Source organism: Pocillopora damicornis, chromosome 8, assembly GCF_964200805.1.
Source record: "Pocillopora damicornis chromosome 8, jaPocDami1.2, whole genome shotgun sequence".
NCBI lineage: Eukaryota > Metazoa > Cnidaria > Anthozoa > Scleractinia > Pocilloporidae > Pocillopora > Pocillopora damicornis.
In genome coordinates this window covers 18,880,989-18,901,752 of record NC_142677.1, presented here as the reverse complement: position 1 = coordinate 18,901,752, position 20,764 = coordinate 18,880,989, and the positions used below count along the sequence as shown (strand labels likewise).

Genomic DNA, 20,764 nt, shown 5'->3' with positions numbered 1-20,764 from the left:
ATTTCGCACCCCAAGTTGGGATTTAAAGATTTCTGATCTTGAGCAGTAGTCTCTTTGGCAGCCATTGTACGGTCTTGTCGCTCAATCAGCTCACTTCTTGGTGGAGGAGAAAGCGCGTTGCGTGACGACGACAAACAAAGCTGCGAAGGACAATACTTGCTCAGAGAATTCATCTCAAAAACGATTCTAAGGGTGAGGCGAAATATTACAAACGCTCAGGTGATCACTTTTAACAGGTGATAGTTGATGATCGGAACTAACTGTCCAAAAAGGAATGCCAGTAGAACAAAATTAATCAATATTTGTTTTACTGGCAATGCTTTCAAAGCTGGTTGGTACGAATATGGAAATTCTGTCTGCGTGCTCCAACCTTTCTCCTGAATGTAACTATTTAGTCGTTTATGAATCAATAGATTTTCACGAAATAGAGGAGAGATTAAATAAAAAACAATGTAACTGTCATATGTGCCAAAGAAAGCATGTCGACTCTACTCTTGTTATATTCCAAACAATGGTTGATATTCTCAACGCATTGCTTTTGATATGCAGATACTCTGACTAGAAGCTGTATCAAGAAAAACCTTCTCGTGATAATCAAAATCCTATTAAGCAACCATGAAAATTTCTTCGCTACATAAAATAACGGAAAAAGCAATTTATTTGATATTATCTTACGCAGTTAAAATTTGTACAAATTCCGTTTATCTCCGTCAGAGGCTTCAAGCTAATTACATCTGGTGTACAAGAATGCTCAGAATCATTTGAAACTTATGCACTGTTTTGAATGATACTTTCATGCAATTGATATTTACATAGGAATTTAAAACACAACCAAACACAATCTCTTCCAATTTTTGTCTCTGATCCGTAGAGGATAATTTCATGGTTAGGGAATACACTTAAGAAAAATTGCAGCGAAGAAGTAACTCGGCTCAGAGTCAGTGAAAATTCATAACACATTATAATTACCTGCTCAGTAATGTTCACAGTTTAGTTGAAAACATGGATAACATTCTGATTAGTGTCAGAAACTAGCACCTTATGGTCTTTGGTGACAGCGACAGACCAAGGACGTTTCATTCCAACATTAAACGAGTTAATGAACTTTCCATCTAAAGAAAACACTTGAAGTCTGCTGTTAAAAGAGTCGCACACGATCAGGTTATTAAACCTGTCAATGGCGAGACCTAAAGGACATTTTAGCTGTCCGTCACCGGATTCCTCCCAGCCAATATCATATTGAAACTTTCCTCGTTTGTTAAACACTTTCACACAGTTAGCAGCGGCAAAGGACACAAAGAACCTGTCCTCGTGATAAACAGCATATGACGGGAAAGCATCACAGTCTGGTGCCTTAAAGGACTGTACTAATCCTGCACCGTCAGGGGTGACTACCTTGACTGAATCGTCACCAGAGTCAGACACGATGATCATGTGACCATCACTTCTAACAGACACACGCAGTGGTGTAATCAGACACTGACCGATGTGTTTAATAAACTGACCATGTTCAGTAAATAGGAACATTTTTCTTGGTTGGCCAGTCTCATTATGAATGACTACGACGTCACCAGATGTTGTGAATGCCACTGATCTTGGGTGTCCTATTCTTTCAGCACAAGGCCCCTGGTCTCCAATCATTCTTAAATATTTCCACTTAGAATCAAACAACTGAACTCGCCCATTTAAGAAATCTGCTATGGCAATGTTCCCTGTTTTTTCACTTACTGCAATACTTTCTGGTCCTGCAAACTCTACCGGTCCTTTCTCACGTGATCGAAATGAATGAAAAGCCTTGTAGTGATGAGCAGTCACCTGAACTCTCCAGGGGCTACCAGTCAGCGGCTTGCCACTTACTTCGACGATAATGTCGTGTAAGCCAATACTTTTTGGCACGTAACACACTGAATAGTTTCCATTTTGACAATGCTTAGGTTTTATTTCTTCATCTTCGCCTTTAGGAGAGCGAATTTTCACAGTCACTTGGTCGTCTTCATCATAAACCAGTTTTCCCTCTGAGTCTCGTGTAGTTACAGTGAAGTCAGTTTCAGCGCCAATTTCCGCTTCTTGCAGACCGTTTCCTTCAGCCACAGATTTTGAAGGATCAGTGTACCTCGTGATCACTTGACCCGGAACTAAGTGTCTGAAGGTGTTCATAGCTTCTGCATTGACACGATAGATAACATGTTGTGGGTTAAAAATTTCGATATCCTTTGCAGCTAAAAGTTTCTCACATCGACCAACCACAGTATTTCCTGCTTGTAGAATTTCGAGGCCGACTTTTTTTTGTACGATGTCTTCGCCAAATTCAACTGAATTTCTTAGCTGATCTTTGAAGACCTGAAATTCCTCCAATTTCTTGTTGTAAGTTGCTTGTTGCGTGGCCTTAATTTCTGCCAGCTTTGTCTCGGCGGCAGTTTTATGTTCCCTCGCAATTCGAATGATTTCCTGCACAATGTTTGTCACCTCCTTTTCGGCAGCGCAGATTTCCTCTTCGCTTATCCTCATCAGTTCAGTTTGCTCAATGATCTGTTTGTCCACGATAACCATTTGCTCCTTGACTCTGGCGAAGACTTGTTTCATTTTCATTTTTTTTTGTTCAACTGCCTGCTGTATGTCCATCATGGCATGTCGATTATGAATCAATATACCGCACTTCTGGCAAATACAAACGTTGCAGTCTTGACAGTAATATTGCACTGCCTCATTTTCGTGATATTTTTCTTTACACTTGATGGACTCATGTAGCAATTCCTCGGCCTTTGAGTCTTTCCCTGTCGATAAAAATGAAAGTACAGGAAATAAAACAACGTAATTCGTCATCTACAGCACTTGCTGGCCGGTAGCCGCCGGCTTAAACACTGCCTGTTGATTTATAGAGGGTTGTAAAACTGCCAATTTGGTAAATATAAATTTCAATCAATTTTCATCGACAAAAAAAAAAACTCAAAAATGAATTTTTGTTTTTTTTTTTTTGGGGGGGGGGGGGCTCTTGAGCATCCACTCCCCCTCTCCCCCTTCCTCCCTTGTTTGTGCTTCCCGTAATAGTGAAGCGTGTTTTCATTTATCACTACAGTTACTTTGAAGCTAGGAGAATTTAAAATGACCTGGTAATCTTTGATGCTGTAAATACCTTTGACAGTGCTTTCCAAATCATCCACCTTTTTGGTGAGTTCATCCAGCTGATCTTTCACGTTGTCTTCATCTTTTTTCCATTGTCTGAGAAGTTCTTTGTAGCGATCATCAAGATCAGGGTCCATGACTTCAGTTTCCAGCTTGTCAATAGCTGTTTTGTACTTGACTCCTCCCAATCTCACCAAAGCGTCCCGGATGTCGCTCCAGTATGCATTGAAAGCCGCATCATCAACTGACGCGCACTCGGCGTGACCATACACGGTATTTCTGTAATATTTGACACGAGCAATATCAGCTTCACGACTCACGTCTGTCACAGCGGGAAGTTTATCCCAGCCTGTTGCAGGAGAAGGTAAACCGCATAAGTTTCGCAGTAGAACCATCAAAAGTGAAATGTCGAAGTGGACCGATGACACTGGTGTAGAGATGGCAGGAAAGAGCTTTCCCCATTGCGCTGCGTTTATGACCTTTCTATTTCTCAGTGACTGTAAAGTTTCTTTATTTCCCGCTAAAACTGTGTGTAGATTTGCTGGTGGATGAATGGCATCTAAAGTGTCACGGAGAGCCTGGGTACCAACATCAACCATCAGCCGACACAGGCGAGCATAGTTTGTCGTCTCTTTGGTGGATGAAAATGTCGGCGCAGTCATGGACAGTTGCTATTATTTGAAATTGACAATAAAAATGGAAGTGAACCATATCTTATAACAATGCTTCGTCGCTGGGGGTATTATAAGATAGTAAGGTTTTTTCAACCAAATTGATAACTCTTCACAGCGGCCAATTTACATTATCAATTCGGTTGATAAAACTAAATAATCTTTTATAATAGTTTTATTTTGTTTCATTTGGAATAAATAAAACTTCTCTCAAAAACAGCATGAGCTTGTCTGAGAGTCACAGATGAAAGACGAGTTTAGAAATGATTCTCGCAGGCTCGCCTGCGAGAATCATTTATAGCTTACCTGCAGGGATTACTACTTTACTTATTCAGAGTGTTTATCCAACCGTCGCCAACAAAGAACAATGCTAATAGACAGACTAATATTTCATTCAATGCACTAACTGGAAGAATTATATAACTTTACATTTGACAATAATTAAAGAGTCCTTTGTGACCTGCTGCCTTTGCTGGACCCTTCATCACCATAACACTTGTAATGGAATTTTGATGTATGCGAAACTGTCTTTGCTATACCCAAACACAAACTAAACAAATATAACATTAGCAGGTAATATAGTGTTAACAACTGAGTTGAAAACGTAAAATAGCCACCGTAAAGGGTAAGAAAGCTGACGTTTCGAGCTTTAGCCCTTCGTCAGAGCGATTGGAGGAATTGTGGGTTGTGTGTGGGTTTATATGCAGAAAGTGGAGCTACGCCATTGGTGGGAATATGGTGACGAGAAAACAGGAATAAATTGTCCCGATATTTTCTCTACGTTATGAATGAAAGAACAAGTTTTGCATCGTGAGCGAGCGCATTTGAAAGTTCCAGATTGGTCATTGGTTCGAAAAGAACTCCTGACTAAAAAGTTGCCTATGTTTTGTCACGTTTGAATGAAATAAGTAGGGGTTGCGAAAAGATAGTGCCAGTCTCTGAATCGTTTTGGAGTAATTTAAAATTTTTAAGAATGATAGATTTAACTGCGTGGTTGTGAGGGTGAAATGTAAGAGTAAATGGAATGCGGTCAGTGTTATCCTTCTCAGCCGTTTGTAGTGCTGACTGTCGATCAATTTGGTTGGGCACGGTGGTGGCCTGCTTGAACGACAGCGACAGAATAGCCACGTTTATGGAAAACTCAAACTCATGGGGAACAAATAGTCTTAACATGAATGTAGTGAACACGCCCACTTCAACACCCCGCTCAAATCGAGTTTAATTTTCGAATGTTCTACCATCGTGCGGATTCTCTACGGAAAAAGCACTCAATGTACCTCGGAAATATTTAACTATAATATTGTGGCTTTCTATTTCGCTAATTTTCTAACTTGAAGGTAAAGTTTTTCCCTCGTCATTTTTAACTTTTCTCCGAGCGGTTGCGTGAAATTAACAAGGCGTTTTTGATCAAAACACGACCGAGCGAAGAGTCTCGGGCGATATCTCTTTTACGCAGGCACCAATTAAAAATTTACCGCCAGAATCAAAAAGAGGAACAAGTTTCCTTTGTTTTGATATGTAAAGTGTTGAACAAACAGCAGATTTTCCTTCGTCAAATGGCGTTTCAAAATAGCTGTATCTTCCTCCTTTGGATTTTTCCTGTTTTGTAAGCGTGAAAGCAGTAGGAGAGGGATCGGGAAACTCAGAAAGCGCTTCGGGAATTAATCTGCCATCGTTTACTTACAAGATAAACCAGTAAGATTTGTGAAGTTCGTTGAAGTATGAAGTCTAAATAAATGCTTTTTTAAGGCTTGTTTGCTGGATTTTTCGTAAACTTCCCTGATTAATTTTTCGTTTCAGCTTACTAGTCTATACTATTTCAAAGCAATGTCAAGACGAAGACGGAGAACCATGAGTCGGTCCTTTCAACAATCGTAAACAAATTTTTTGAGCAATCAGGTATACGAGGTGTAATAATCAATAGCCGCATATCAGAAGTCTTCAGAAAGAAAGTATTCTGTCTTCAGAAAGCTGTCAAGAAAGCTAATAATCGTGGCGGAAGGCAATTAAACGGGCTCTCGGTACCGATTTAATATCATATCGATCTCAATATCATACAGTTTTGTATCTTTCTTCCGCCTTTCTAACGAGGGTGTATGTTGAGAATTCATTGCAAAATCGCTTTGTTTTTTTAATTTCCTTCTTTAACCTGTCCGCCATTTTGAAAATTCGTAACTAAAAGCATGCGCATTACGTGGGGTTAGTGGTTGCGTACACCTGGAACCGAGAAAAACAAATGTTCGTCGATATGTTGACGTGTGATGGATGTGAAGATGAATACAACTAGTAACTATGTGAATCTGTAGGTTTGTAGTAAACACTAGTGCATAAACCGTTGCCTTCAATTGAAATTTTGATGTCTAGAAAAGCCAAAGAAGTGTCGGAAATTTCCCAGGTATATGGGGATGAAAGGAATTGATGGCGGTTATAAATTGAGTGAGCTCCTCTTTGAGCGCCGATGCAATCGTCAATGTAGCGGCCGTAGAGTTCAGGTTTTGGGCCGTGGTATTGACTAAAAAATTTGATTATAAGATATATAGCTAAATCTTAGAGCTAAACAAGAATTGCCGGCCACTGCTAAAAATCTCATCATTACCACTCCTAGAACTTCGTGTATTTCCTTTTTACCTAAAATCCACGAACCTAACAATATAAACCCACAAACAACCCACAATTCCTCCAATCGCTCTGACGAAGGACTCACGTCAGCTTTTTTACCCTTTACGGTGGCTAATTTACGTTTTCAACTCAGTTGTTAACACTAAATTACCTGCTATACTCTCCCACCGACGCAGCACCACAGTTTCTTTAGAAACACTCCTTTATTCAAATATTAGCCCTCGTGGCTTTTACGCTTCGCTAGATCTGTATTCTGTTCATCAGATCTTCATACTTTTCCTGCTTTTTTACATCGCAACCATGAATATAAGAGATTTTTCAATAAGTAAACTTTTCTTTTATTTTCGGGATTCTGCTTTGAATCAATTTTAACAGAGAAAGGCCAGTAGACTTCTCCATTTAATTACAGCAATAGGAATGAGCTTTTAGAATGTGAATTAATTACCTGTCAACGAACGAGTGAATTCTACATATGTCAAGCCAGGAGAGATGATTTTGGAACCGCTGAAGCAGGCAACAAAGTGGCATTAAAAACCTTTGCGAAGTGATCCTCAATCACGGATCTTCCCAAATGTATTTCACGGAAAACACTGATTGTTCGCAACAACTGAATTGTGTTTTATTTGTGACGGAAAGCTCGTTAGGGTGCAACTGAATGAAAAAACAGCCAGTTGTTCAATTTGATGAAGAAACATCCAAGACTTTCCTTCAGTGCCAGGGAGTTGATTCACGAATTAAGGACAAAGGCGTTATGGCGGAAGATACGTGGAGGTGTGCTACAGCTTTCACTATCGCCCTAACACCAATATTGTAAAAGAAGTGCACTCTTAAAGTTTTGCAGTCAATTGCTATTGACTTGTGATTTAAACATTCACGCAGGGAGAATGAAAATGAGCAAATGAAAATGAGAATGAAAGAACAAAAAAGTAAAGCCAAACCTTTAGTTAACACGCTGAAGCAGATTTGCAACGCCACTCAATCACGATGGTAAATCGGATTCCCTCTGTCGCAAACCAGGAAAACTTTATCAACAGCTTGTCTTCGGCGAAAGTTCTTGATGTGCAACAAAATGGTTTTAAGCCCAAGATCTGACGAAATTGCTCAACGACTCGAAGGAACGCAATCAATAAACTTTCAAACAAGTGTTCAAGGAATTTAGAAACTTGCTTTATCATCACATAATTATGTAGATGCCAGGCCGTGAGTCGCATTAAACGCATAATCAGCAGATGTCACAAATTCTGTGTTGTTATTATTGCGCGGTAATTTTGCGCTGGCTTTTTTGCCTTATAACCCATTGCATATTAATTATATTATGGCTCTGTAAAGATGAAAGATTATTAAATGTTAATAGTGAGCTTCACATTTTGTCCACAAAAAGAAATTTTTAAGTTAACTCGGAAAGTTTAGTTCTGAGTTTGGTAGTACCCTTATGCATATGATGTCACGCCATCTTCGTGAATGTAACGCCATCGTCAAAGCAGGATAGTAATACTTTCTTGAGCTTGTAAATATCAAGTTGATGATTATCGCTTCTGATTGTATTCATTTAATGGAACGTTTGTTCGTTGTTGAATTATGTATTCTTATAATCAACGTGTTTGATGTTTTCGCTGATTACATTATTTTTTATACTTTTAGCAGTTTTACCGCCTTTAATTTGTCATTGTCTCTCATGTAACTGTACATTTTGAATCGTCCGATTAATTCAGTATTGGTATACCTGCGGCCTCATCTTTGAATTTTCCGATGCCTTTCTTATTCGTTTTGTCGAACTATTTGATGTCTACTGGATATTCACTGTTGTCGAATCTGTCTTTGCTATTCCAGAAACTTTGTAAACATTCTTTGTTTCGATTTCAAAAGTCAAACTGTCAGTGTCTGTGGACAATAATTGTGCTTTGTCATTGTTTGTCTTTGAAATAATTATAGTGAAAATCATACATCAATGTCTGGTTAAGATCCAGAGTACGCATCCCAACATATGTCGGCCTGTTGAGTGTTTCTTTGATCTTACGCACAGCTACTCGATTTTCGTTAAAAATTTTATTGCTGACAAATGTTGGTTTTGAGCTTTATTTAACCAAAGTTTTGTTATCAATGATCAGTTTCGCATCTACACGCTTTCTGATGTTTTCCATGGTTTTACCAAATACACGATTATTCATCAGCTTGAAAAAGTCTTTCTCAAATGAGTTCCTAGCTTTTCGAGTTGCGTTCTGCTATGGTGGACGAGAAACCTAACAAAAGCGAGAACAGAGAGCAAACTCTTCTTTAAATCATAGCATTCGAGCACCAGGTCGATCATTAGGTTCATCATACACAAACAACGAGCTGTCCATAACAAACGTAAGCTAGAACGATCAATACAACAGTAGCTAATGTTCTCTTTTGTGTGTTTAAGTCAATACTTGTTCGATCATCCTGATGGGGACTGATTAAATTGCAACGCTCTATGAACTTTCTTTACCTTCAAACTAAAATCCATGTACAAATGTGGACTTCTGTAATGAAGGACATACTTTTCTTCGTTAGATAATGTTGGAATCAACTTTTAAACCTGTCCGATGCTTATCCCGTCTTTGTCTTTAATTTTTTGACAATATTTTGAGGGCACATCATTAGAAACACACAGTTTTTCTGCAGTAAGAGGATCATCATTATGACTATAATGGAATTCTTTTTGATATTCAAGATCAACTTTAAGTATATTAATCCTTTTTTACTGTCTTCAGGATATTTTCCCAGATCTAGTTTGTCAATATTCTTTTCACGATCATCCATTTGAATGCTCCTGTTGGTAGATACTGACTCATTGATGGTTCATCTTTGTCAGTTATAGTTTTTCATTTATCTATTATTGGCTGTTTGCAATATAGTTGATACCACCACTCATGCTTTTTTCAATGAATTGAAATATCAGTCATCAGTTCTCATTTGATGTCAGTCATCTTCAGCATAGTATCCCGTGACATTCCAGGAGATGTGAAATAATGACATGGGTCAATTTTGTAGTACTGCAAACAAGTGCTTCTGAAGTTTTCAAATATATCAGCCAGAAGGAAAACATCAGATCCAAGATACAGATCATAATTATCACCCAGTGACTTGTGACTGAATGTTTCCCAAACTTTCTGCGCATGTTCATATTGTTCATCAGATATATGTTCATCATCCAGGATACTGTGGAAATCCTCTTTTTCGGGCAATTTTGTGTCATTGAACTTATCAAAACTGCACATATAATCATAAGGATGGACTCCCTTCTTTTTCATGAGATTGAATTTCTTTTGTTTTTGGAATTAATTTGTGATGTTTATTTTAAAGCCTCATTTGGGGGATTACTCACAAGCTTGTCCAAACTGCTTGACATAAATTGGAGCTGTCCATATTGTTTGGATTAACATTGAATTTCATCAATTTTTCACCTGTAGAGTATATTTTGCAATTTGACGATTTCTTGCATAATGAAATGGCTATCATAACCTCTCAGATTATGGAAAATAACAGGAATCTTCATATTTCTGACATCAATTCTGAGTTTTAAATTACATTCATTGTTATATGGAAATGATCTCTGACTCTAATATCTTTCTTTGTGTATGATTTGTTGCAAATATGACATTCTGCTTTTTTAAAGTTTTTTTCATCTTCGTCTGTCATTTTCAAAGGTTTGTTGAAGTGTTTGTTTATAGTTTCAAGACAATAAGAAACTTCTTCAATCATCTTCTCCATAAAACCATAAACTGCATTTTCACCTCTGTGTACTTGCAAAGGTTTTCTACACTTATCATCATAATGACAGACTAGTATATAACCATAACCATAATCAGTATTATTTTGGTATGTTTTTTGATGCATGATTGATCATTTTCTGGTATACATGTGTGATTTTTTCAGCTCTTCCTTCAAAATCTGCATTAGAATAGCAAAAGGTACTCAGGCTGGTGATTGGTTGTGATTATTTTTGAACAATATGTTTTCACCTTTTAGAGGCATTTTCATTGATTGCTGCCCATTGATAATGATGCAATTTTGTTTACGTTTTTCGAGCACTTACAGACTGCTGAAATGTTGCAGGCATTACATACAAAAATGTTTCTTTTCTTTATGTTTTGTCTGTTTAAACATCATCTTATTAAAATCTTTGTTTAGAACGTAATGTTGTTTTTCATTATTTGTGATCAACAATAGACTCAATTCACCTTCAAACTGCTCTTTTGATACATAGATTGAAAAATATTGATTGTTTTCATACACGAGCACATTGATGCAGATATCATTTTGTTTCTCAATCTTGTATTATTTTATAGAGACTGGAAATTCAGTGTTAGAATAATCTAAACAAGTAATAACTCTCATCAGTCTTCTTAATTCTCTGTGGATCTTTGTCTTGTGCATTCAGAGTCTGATGTGACACCATCAAAAACACTCATTGTCTTTATTTTTAAGGCTGATGACACCTCTCATTTGTTTTGGTAGTGGAATGTAAGAGTAACTTCCTTTTGTATGATAAATAACAGTATCCAGAAAGTGTTTAATCATCAACAGTCCAACCTGGTCCTTCAGATAGTCAAACAGCAATCTTGTTCCTGATTTCTTCACTTGATAGTGCTAAATCTTCTTTAATATCCATGTCATAAATAACTGTTTTTGGTGAGCTATGGAAGTATGCAGTCTTGGTGATGATGTTATCTGATGTTACTTTTTCAAATGTCACACTCAGTGTTTTTACAAATTTTGATCCTTTCAATTCTAACAGTTCATTTGTAATCTTATGTTTTAGTGCTAATCTAGTTTCATTGATTTGTTTCAAAGCATCATTGTCATTCCTAACGCTAATTTCAAATGAAATGGTAAATCCTTTGAGAGCTTTACTTTCCTCTTCTATTTTTGTCTATGGTGCTGAAACAGGTGCTTTCTTTGTTCGTGGTAGGGGTGTTGGGTTATATTCGTCTCTGAATTCAAGTGCATGGTGGAGGAATTATCTTGTGTTCATATTCTTAAACAATCTTTTTAACACTCTTACGTCGTGCTGCAACTGGTCTTTTCACAGATTGTTGTTCTATTTTTTGTTTACTCGTGTTGTTACTTTGGATAATATTTGCCATTATACAGTATATACGTAATGTCTCCTTAAGCCATGTAAAATTGTTTTCTTTAAGAATGAATAATTGAAAGGTTCTTTTCACTAGTTTCAATAAAAAAGAATAATATTATAAACCATATATAATTGTTTATTATTTACTCTTCATCAGTATTATAAATGTACTTTAAATGATTACCTAATGTTTTCAAATGATTACCCAGTGTTGAGACGGTGAGAGAGATGCTAGAAACTGTTGTAAAGAGTGCGAGGAAACCGTTTGTCAGCGCATTACCAGTAAAGAGGATGGACGCGGAAGTATCTCGTTTGGTTGAGCGCCATTTTCGCCATACTAATGCAGTGCTCTTCCATTCTGCTGTTAACAATATGAGTCAGCGAAAGACGAAGGACTCGAAACGTTAGCTTCAATGCACTAACTGGAATAATTATAACATTTTATTTGACAATAATTAAAGAGTCCTTTGTGACCTGATGCCTTTGCTGGACCCTTCAAAGCCGTAACACTTGTAGTGGAATTTTGATGTATGCGAAACTGTCCTTGCTACACTCAAACACAAATTAAAATGATGTAACATTAGCCCTCGAGGCTCTTACGCTTCATTAGATCTGTTTACTGCCGGTTCATCAGATCTTTATGCTTTTCCTGCTTTTTTACATCGCAACCATAAATATCAGAGGTTTTTTAATAAGTAGGGTTTGTCATAATTTTCCTCTTTTCTTTTATTTCCGAAAAGTTTTTTCGGGATTCTGCCCCAAAATCAATTTTAACAGAGAAAGGCCAGTGGACATTTTTATTTAATTACAGCAATAGGAATGAACTTACATATTAATTTATTATCTGTTAACGAACGAATGAATTCTACATATGTCAAGCTAGTTAAAGGTGATTTTACTGAAAACCGCTGAAGCAAGCGACAAAGTGGCATTAAAAATCTTTGCGAAGTGATCCTCAAGCACAGATTTTCCCAAATGTATTTGACGGAAAACCCTGGTGTTCGTAACAATAGAAGCAATAATAACCAAATCAAAGCGAGTCGCACATGCACAAACAGACTTTGAACCGTGTTTTACTTGTGCATGACGGAAAGCTCTTTGGGGTGCAATTTAATCAAAACACAGCCAGTTGTTCAGTTTGATGAAGAAAAATTCAAGACTTTCTTTCGGTGTCTGGGAGTTGATTCACGAATGAAGGACAAAGGCCGTGGTTATGGCGGAAGACACATAGAGGTGTGTTGCAGCTTTCAGTACCGCCCTAATACTAATATTGTAAAAGCAGCAAACTCTTTAAGTTTGGCAGTCAATTGCTATTGACTTGTGACTAACGCATTCATGCAGGGAGAATGAGGATGTTTTCGGGAATAATCATACTACGTTCTAAAGAGCAAAACAGTAAAGCCAAACCTGTAGTTAACACGCTTGAGCAGATCAACAGATTTGCAGCGTCATTCAATCACGAATGTAAACCAGATTCTCTTTGTCAAAAACCAGGAAAACGTTATCAACAGCTTGTCTTCGGCGAAAGTTCTTGATGTGCCAAAAAAAGGTTTTAAACCCAAGATCTGACGAAATTGCTCAACGACTCGAAGGAAAGTAATCAACAAACACTCAGATATAAGCGCGCAAGGATTTAGTAACTTGCTTCATCATCATATAATTATGTAAATGTCAGGCAGTGATCGGGTCGGCATGATGATTAACGTCTTTTACTTCCGTTATTCCTTGCCAACAAGAACAGTCTGAATCACACCATTTTACAAATTCTTTAATCCACTTCATTTTCTATGAGAAAACATTCTCATTTTGGTGAATAATTTTACATGACAAGTTAAAGTCTGAATATAGTGCATGTTACCCCAAGTCACGTCACCCGAAGGCTGCGTGTCTTCGCCCTCTAGTAGTTACATCAACCCAGAAATTGAAAAATATTTTTCATTCTCCCTCACCACGTTCGTCCGAATCAAAATTATTTCCCTTCCAATCCGTACAGAAAACTAGAGAAACAGAGACAATAACAGAACCACAGTAAACACAAGTTGGGTAGCTTGTTTAAGGTTGAACAACTGTGCCCTCTAACGAAAGAAGAAAGCATTCATAAATAGCTGAACCCGCGAAAAAATTTCGAAGCAAAACGATTTATTTACCTTTGATGCATATGGCTACATGTTGATTAGATTTGTTTTATAAGAGTATTCAGAATCGTGACACTTAATACACATATTTTTAATGATAATAGAATACGAGCGATATGTACATATGAATATAATAGATACCCAAACAACTATCTTGTCGCCGAACTCTTCCAACATTTTTTCCTTTCTTTTTTTGGGAGCCGTTGAGGATAATTCTAATCCTGTAGCGTTATGGCAGAAAATGACCTGGACTGGATTGTCTCCCCAGTCACACACGATCATGTGACCATCACTTCTACTAGACACGGTCTGTGGATTACAGGTGCTGCTTGATGTGTTTAACTATCTGACGATTTTCAGTAAACAGCGACCTTTTACAAGTTCTTGAACACCTTCCGCTCATTTTTTTTTTTTTGTAATCAAATATTAAAGTCTTTCCAACAGAATTCGACTACGATAATAACCAGAATTTTTTTTCTTCGTATAGACATTAAGTAGCGTATTGTGGTCTATATATTTTGATATCTAAAAGTTCCTCGCATTGACCGATCACATTATTTCCAACTTGCCGACTTCTTGTCTCCAAGTCGTTGAGGATGATTTGCCGAGAATATGTTCATAAATTGAAATATTACAGCAACGAAGCTAAGAAACCCGGATCAGATTCACTGAAAAATATATTGGAACATTTTAATGTTCACATTAAACTGTTCACACTTTACCGAAACACGTGGATGATATCTTTATAAATATCAGAAACCACTACCTTACTTTCTTTAGTAACAGCGATAGAGCAGGGAAATTGGATTCCCTCATTAAACGAAAAAACAAACTTTCCATCTAAAGAAAACACCTGCAGTCTGCGGTTAAGAGAATCACACAATGAGATTATTAAAATTGTCAATGGCGAGTCCTGCTGGACGTTTTAGCTGTCCATCACCAGATCCCTCCTCGCCAATATCATACTGAAATTCTCCTCCTTTGTTGAACACTTTCACACAGTTAGCTGAGGCATAGGATACAAAAAACTTGTCATTGTGATAAACAGCATACCATGGGGCCTGATCGCAGGCTGATGCTCCGAAGGATTGTACTAATCTTGTACCGTCAGAAGAGAGGACCTTGACTGACTTGTTGCCAGAGTCACATACGATCATGTGGCCATCACCTCTAACAGATGCGCGCTGTGGATCAATCAGCTGCTGACTGATATGTTTAATAAATTGACCATTTTCAGCAAACAGGGACATTTTGCTTCGCTGCGAATGCTCTTCATGAATGACTAAAACGTCCCCAGATGCTGTGAAAGCCACTGATCTTGGATTTCTTATTCTTTCAGCACCAGGCCCTTTGTTTCCTATCGTTCTTTTATATTTCCACGCAGAATCAAACAGCTGGACTCGCCCATTGCCATTGTCTGCTATGGCAATGTTTCCCGTTCGTTCACTCACCACAAGGCTGTCTGGTCTGTTAAACTCTCCCGGTCCTTCCCCGGGTGAACCAAATGAATGAAGAGCCGTATACTGATGACCAGTCACCAGAACTCTCCAGGGACTACCAGTCAGCGGCTTGCCATTTACCTCGACATCAATGTCATGTAAGCCAACGCTCTTTGGCTTGTAACGCACTGCGTATTTTCCATTTTGAAGATCTTCTATTTTCATTTCTTCATTTTGGCCTTTTGGAAGGCGGATTTTAACAGTCACTCGGTCTTCTTCATTATAACGCTGATTTCCATCTGAATCTCTTGTAATAACTGTTAAGTCAGTTTCATTGCCCATCTCCGCTTCTTTCAGACCGTTTCCTTCAACTGATGATTGTGAAGGATCAGTGTAACTCTCGATCACTTGAACCAAATGTTCAACAGTATTCATAGTATCTGCATTTACAAAATGAGAAACATGCTGTGGTTTATATATTTCAATATCTTGTGCAGTTAACAGTTCCTCGCATCGACCAAACACATCATGTTTTCCTTCCAGAATTTCAGGGCCGCTGTTTCTCTTTTCGATGCTTTTGCCATATTTAAGACAACTCCTCAGCTGGGCAGCGTGTGACTGAAAAGCGTCCAATTTTGCCTCGTACATTTTTTGTTGCGTGACTTTAATTTCTGTTAGTTTAGCCTTTACGGCCTTTTCACGTTCCTTCACAATCCGAATAATGTCTTGCACCGTTCTTGTCACCTTGTCCTCTGCAGCGCATAATTCTTCATTGCTTTCCTCCATCATTTCATTCTGCCTCATTATCCTTGCCTCCACGACATCGAGTTGTGACTCGACTTTGGCAAAGACTTGAGCCATTTTAACCTTTTCTTTTTCAGCTGCTCGTTGTATGTCTTCTATGGCGTGTCGATTGTGACTCACTATACTACACTTGTGGCAAATACAAATGTTGCAAACTTGACAATAATATTGCACAGCCTCATTCTCGTGATATTTTTCCTTACACATGATGGGCTCTTGCTCCATTTCCTTGGCTCTTGAGTCTTTACTTGCTAGGAAATGAAGAAAAAAAAGAGACACAGAGAGGAGTATAGGATATAGAATTGTAATAATACATTTGTCGCGGAGTTTGTTTTTCCCGAAAAACGCCAACATAAGCACCACCGGGTTCCTAAGTTCATTAGATACTCTTGTCGTTTATACATCTCGGCTGGACACCTCGAAGCATCAACAGTCTTAACCATAACCAGAAGGAGACAGCCTATACACCTATACACAAATACCCCACAAGAAAGAGGGAAACCGTTTCCCTCTTTCTTTTCAAATTTTGAAAACATTTTCACCTTCATTTAATAGTTTGCCTGCGAGATCAGGTAAAGGCGCCCGCCCTTCAATCTAAAGGCCTTCAAACTCCACGCTGCTTAATAAACATTAATTAAAATTTGAAAGCAAAACGTAACCTCTTGAAAAAATGCTTATCGGTCAAGCGAAATTTGTAGGGCATTAGATCCGAAAGAAAATCGGAGTTTAAAAGAGACGGGAATTAGTTTTCCCAAGAATTCGTTGCCACGAAAAGCCATAAGTGCATTTTTAACTCGTGAATTGCGCGCATGCGCAAGAGCGAGTTATAGATACGATGTGAGGAATGGCATTCGCTCGCTCGATTGGTCGATTCCTGTAAACTTTTTTTAGATTTTAGGCTTCTGAGTGCATTTGATAGTTTTTGGCGAGCAATAAACATACGAAATAGCGACCTTTGTTGCTAAGAATAGTGGTGGGGTGAAAAAGAAGCCAATGATAATCTTAAAAGAGTTTTTTTTTTTCCTTTTAGTTTCAACAAGCGGCGCCAGCGACTGGCAGGCATGCAAGGATTCACACTGAGATAACAGAACAACCTTCGTTTTTTCATAAAATTGTAATTTACAATCCTTGAACTTGAAAACAATTCGAAGATTCATTGAAAATATCACTTTCTGTGAAGCGCTCGGAGTTTACAGATGTTCAAAAGCTTTCTCTGTTATGGCGTGAGTTGAGGACAAAATTGATCATTACGTTTCGTCGCGTGTGTTTTTCCTGTGTGAAGCAACAGAAGATGCCGGCGACTGACGAAATAACAAGTTAACACGAAAATCAAATAACACCTAAACAAACAATTTTAGCTGCCGATTTTCATTGAATTTTTAAAGAACAATTTTCTTTTAAGTTTCAAGACAATTTGAAGATTCAACATACATACAACGTACTAAAATGCGAAAGTTACACACCACAAAATTGATAAATAGGCCTGAAATGAAATTCTATCTTGTTATTGATTATACGTTGCCTAGCACGTGACTTAAATCTACCCAGGCGGAGATCCAAAATGACGGTGGCAGGCTTGGCTTAGTTATATCACTCAAAACTCGTTCCCGTTTGTCTCATTTGATAAAGAGGGAATTGTTAATGTTTTCATTAAGACAGTATTGCCTTGATTTTCTAATATTTACAACGAAAGACAGTAAACTTCGCTTTTCACCCACATTTACTTCCAACCTTTTCTTTTGAACCAGAAAAAAAAAATGATAGACGTTAAAAACACATGACATCATCCACCTTGTCAAATGTAATAGCGTGATCATTTCAATTGTAATGCCTTCTTATCCCAACGTTACTTTGTTTCTTTGCTACATTAGCGAACACTGAACTACTGCTCGTACTCTAAATATGACAATCAACCACAAAATTCCCTAAACCAGATAACATTAAACATAATCTAAAAAATCATTTGTCAATTCACGAGTTTGCTCACAGAGCACTTTGATTGATATAGTAGATACCTTTGACAGAGCTTTCCAAGTTATCTAGCTTTTTGATGACTTCATTCAGCTGATCTTTCACGTTGTCTTCATCTTTCTTCCATTGTGTGAGAAGTTCTTTGTAGTGATCTTCAAGATCAGGGTCCACTGACGCGCGCTCGGCGTGACCATACACGGTATTTCTGTAATATTTGACACGAGCAATATCAGCTTCACGTCTCACGTCTGTCTCAGCGGGAAGTTTATCCCAGCCTGTTGCAGGAGAAGTTAAACCGCATAAGTTTCGCAGCAGAACCATTAAGAGTGTAATGTCGAAGTGAGCCGATGACACTAAAGAAGGGTCAACAGGAAAGAGTGTTCCCCACTGCGTTGCGTTTATAACCTTCCTTGCTCTCAGTATCCGTAACTTGCCTTCATTTCCCGTCAAAGCTTTGTGGAGAGTTGAAGGGGGGTGGAAGGCATCAAATGTGTCTCTGAGGGCTTGGGTACCAATATCAACTATCAGCCGACATAGACGAGTGTAGTTCGTTGTCTCTTTAGTGAACAAAAATGTCGGTGCTGCAGAAGCCATGGACAGTTGCTAACATTCAAAATTAACAATAAGTCATATTGATAAAATAATCACTAATCACTGTTTAACGTCGAGCCTCGTAATTAAGGCTGGGATGACATGTTTCATTGTGTTTAGTTAGTGCCACTGACTAAAATACTTCGGACCCATCTTGCCTCGATTGTTGGGGGCCTTCTAGTGGTATTTACCAGATGAATTAATTCTCGGCGGCTTAATGAAACTGTACAACCCGATTTGCGTCTTTTGAAGGCTTAGTGCTAATTAGACAAACATTTTCTTCAAGCAGCCACGCAAAAATTCCTGAAAATCCATAATAGTGATGTATTTAGCAAGCAGCATTTCATATGACAAAAAAGAGTGATTGATGTTCACACTTCAACTCCTCAAGACATGTCCTGAAAGTTTCGTAAAAGGGAAAAGTGATGTTGTTATAGTTCCAACTGAGCCCCCCCCCCCCCCCCCCCCACCTCAGGCTGTTACAATTATTCAGATGCCCCTTTAACTTTTGAGAATCTACTCTCTCAATGTTCGCGGTTCTTCCAGTCTCGGACTTGAAAGCTGAATAATTGATGGTGGATGAAAATGGAATAAATGATAATTATTTGGGTTTGGAAACTGTGGAATAATTAATGAAGTAGTCATGCCCTCGAATAAGGAATAACATAAACAATTTTTAGAAGCTCAACATACAAGGAGCTTACTGGCTTGCGCTATTTCTCCGGCACATAAAGAAATCAAACATTCCTTTTCCAATAAATACTTGTCGAATTTTGCCAAACGTCTACAAGGGTAGATTACTCCGAATATGTGATATGTTTGTAGAAAAGAAAAATTCTGTGTATAATGAAAAATTATTAATAATTAATTGACGCCAAGAGTTCAAAACAATCGTGAATAATTCGAATTGATATCTAACTTGAAGAGTGAACGATCAGTGCCCAGTTTAGTTTCCACCCTCAATCCAGTCAATAAAGATTTCTTATCGTTTCTGTTAACATTTCACATATCTATTGTTTAATTTAAAACACTGAGCTGATTGAAAGAGGCCAGAGAAAACCTAAGAGATCATTGTTTCGTTTAACCTCAGACTTAGGAATAAGTTATTGATACAAAACTCATCTGTTAACAAATCCCAGAAGCCTAAGATATAAAAGATGATGACGGAATATGCATTATTCGCAGTAATGGAAGCAAAACTTAGCATTAAACAAAATAATGATTGCATACTGACACATTGACTCATTGTTCATGTGTGTGAAAGCTCTATGCGAATTTAAAGCAGCCTATTAATCAAAACACTGCCAAACGTTCTCTATAAGCTGCAAGCACGTTCGTAACCACATTGCAGTGTTATCAAGTTGAGTCACAATTAAAAACAACAGGGTTTTAGCGTTTGGAAAAACTTTAAGGCGTGCAACAGATGCAAAGATCACCCCAACACCAACTGAAAAGCCATGCATTCCAAAGTCTGACGACCGACCGATTTAAACTCGTTACTTAGACTCCTGTGAAAAATTACCTTTTTTTTCTGAATGATCACGGTGCTCTGTAAGAGAAGAGAGTTGTAGTATTTATACCTGTTGTAAAGACGCTCGAATGGAGTTGCAGATCAAACGGGAAGTTGCAAATATAACAGTACGTTTTAACTCCAGGAAACGTTAACACCAACTTTTCTTCTGTAAAAGGTCCTGATTGATCAACGAAAGTCTAAAACTTCGATTAGAATGTTGCTGAATAACGCAAACAAAAGCGACGGACTCGCAAATAGAAGTGCGTGCAAGGATAATGCAGCTCGCTCTCGTCCTACGAGGTTTTTCGGGTTAGTTATCAAAATGGCGACAATTCGAAAAACCCCCTGCACACAGTTCTCTAAATCGTTTCCTGATTGGTGCTTTTCTAAGATGATGAAGTATTGGTTAAAGTCTCGATCTCATCTCTTCAAGAGCTCGAAAAGCCTTAGATTGACCAAACAAAACCGGCTGAAAGTTCATCTACTGTAGTTCCCTTTACAATCTCTTATAAAACTGAAGCTGTTCCGTTTGGGGCATCGTCAAGGTAAGAAGTCTAAAAATTCAAAGATTTCAGCGACAATTTACACTTCGTGTAGAGTGCGGCAGCAGATTTTTATCGCTAATATCGGATCAAACGTCAGCGGCGGGATGGACATAATTTAGCAAACATTTTTCAGTGGAAAAATACCCCTAGGTCTAAGTATTCACTTGCTGCTATCATAAAGGGTGTAAGTTTCTTTATATAATAAGCTCAGTTATGCACGCATTCTGATGGGTTCTCACTCATGATCTATTG

At 38.0% G+C, this 20,764-nt stretch overlaps 1 protein-coding gene and 1 pseudogene across 5 annotated transcripts; both read right to left on the bottom strand.

The window, feature by feature from the left end:
- Nucleotides 1–640: 640 nt before the first annotated feature.
- On the bottom strand, nucleotides 641–13,152 carry LOC149041708 (uncharacterized). 4 transcript variants are annotated; one of them, XM_089180511.1, is made up of 3 exons: nucleotides 12,922–13,152; nucleotides 3,134–3,794; nucleotides 641–2,774 (listed from the first exon to the last, which is right to left on the bottom strand). In XM_089180511.1, the coding sequence occupies exons 2-3, from the start codon at nucleotides 3,783–3,785 to the stop codon at nucleotides 991–993; spliced, it is 2,436 nt and encodes an 811-aa protein (XP_089036637.1). In that variant the 5' UTR covers nucleotides 3,786–3,794; nucleotides 12,922–13,152; the 3' UTR covers nucleotides 641–990. The 4 variants fall into 4 exon arrangements, with proteins under 4 accessions (XP_089036637.1, XP_089036636.1, XP_089036635.1 ...); XM_089180510.1 differs by lacking the exon at nucleotides 12,922–13,152 and adding an exon at nucleotides 6,859–7,637; XM_089180509.1 differs by lacking the exon at nucleotides 12,922–13,152 and adding an exon at nucleotides 7,352–7,637.
- A 1,156-nt stretch (nucleotides 13,153–14,308) lies between these two features.
- On the bottom strand, nucleotides 14,309–20,053 carry LOC113687057 (tripartite motif-containing protein 3-like; annotated as a pseudogene). The gene is made up of 3 exons (XR_016179163.1): nucleotides 19,977–20,053; nucleotides 17,908–18,466; nucleotides 14,309–16,143 (listed from the first exon to the last, which is right to left on the bottom strand). The product of XR_016179163.1 is annotated as a tripartite motif-containing protein 3-like (transcript).
- Between the last annotated feature and the right edge of the window lie 711 nt (nucleotides 20,054–20,764).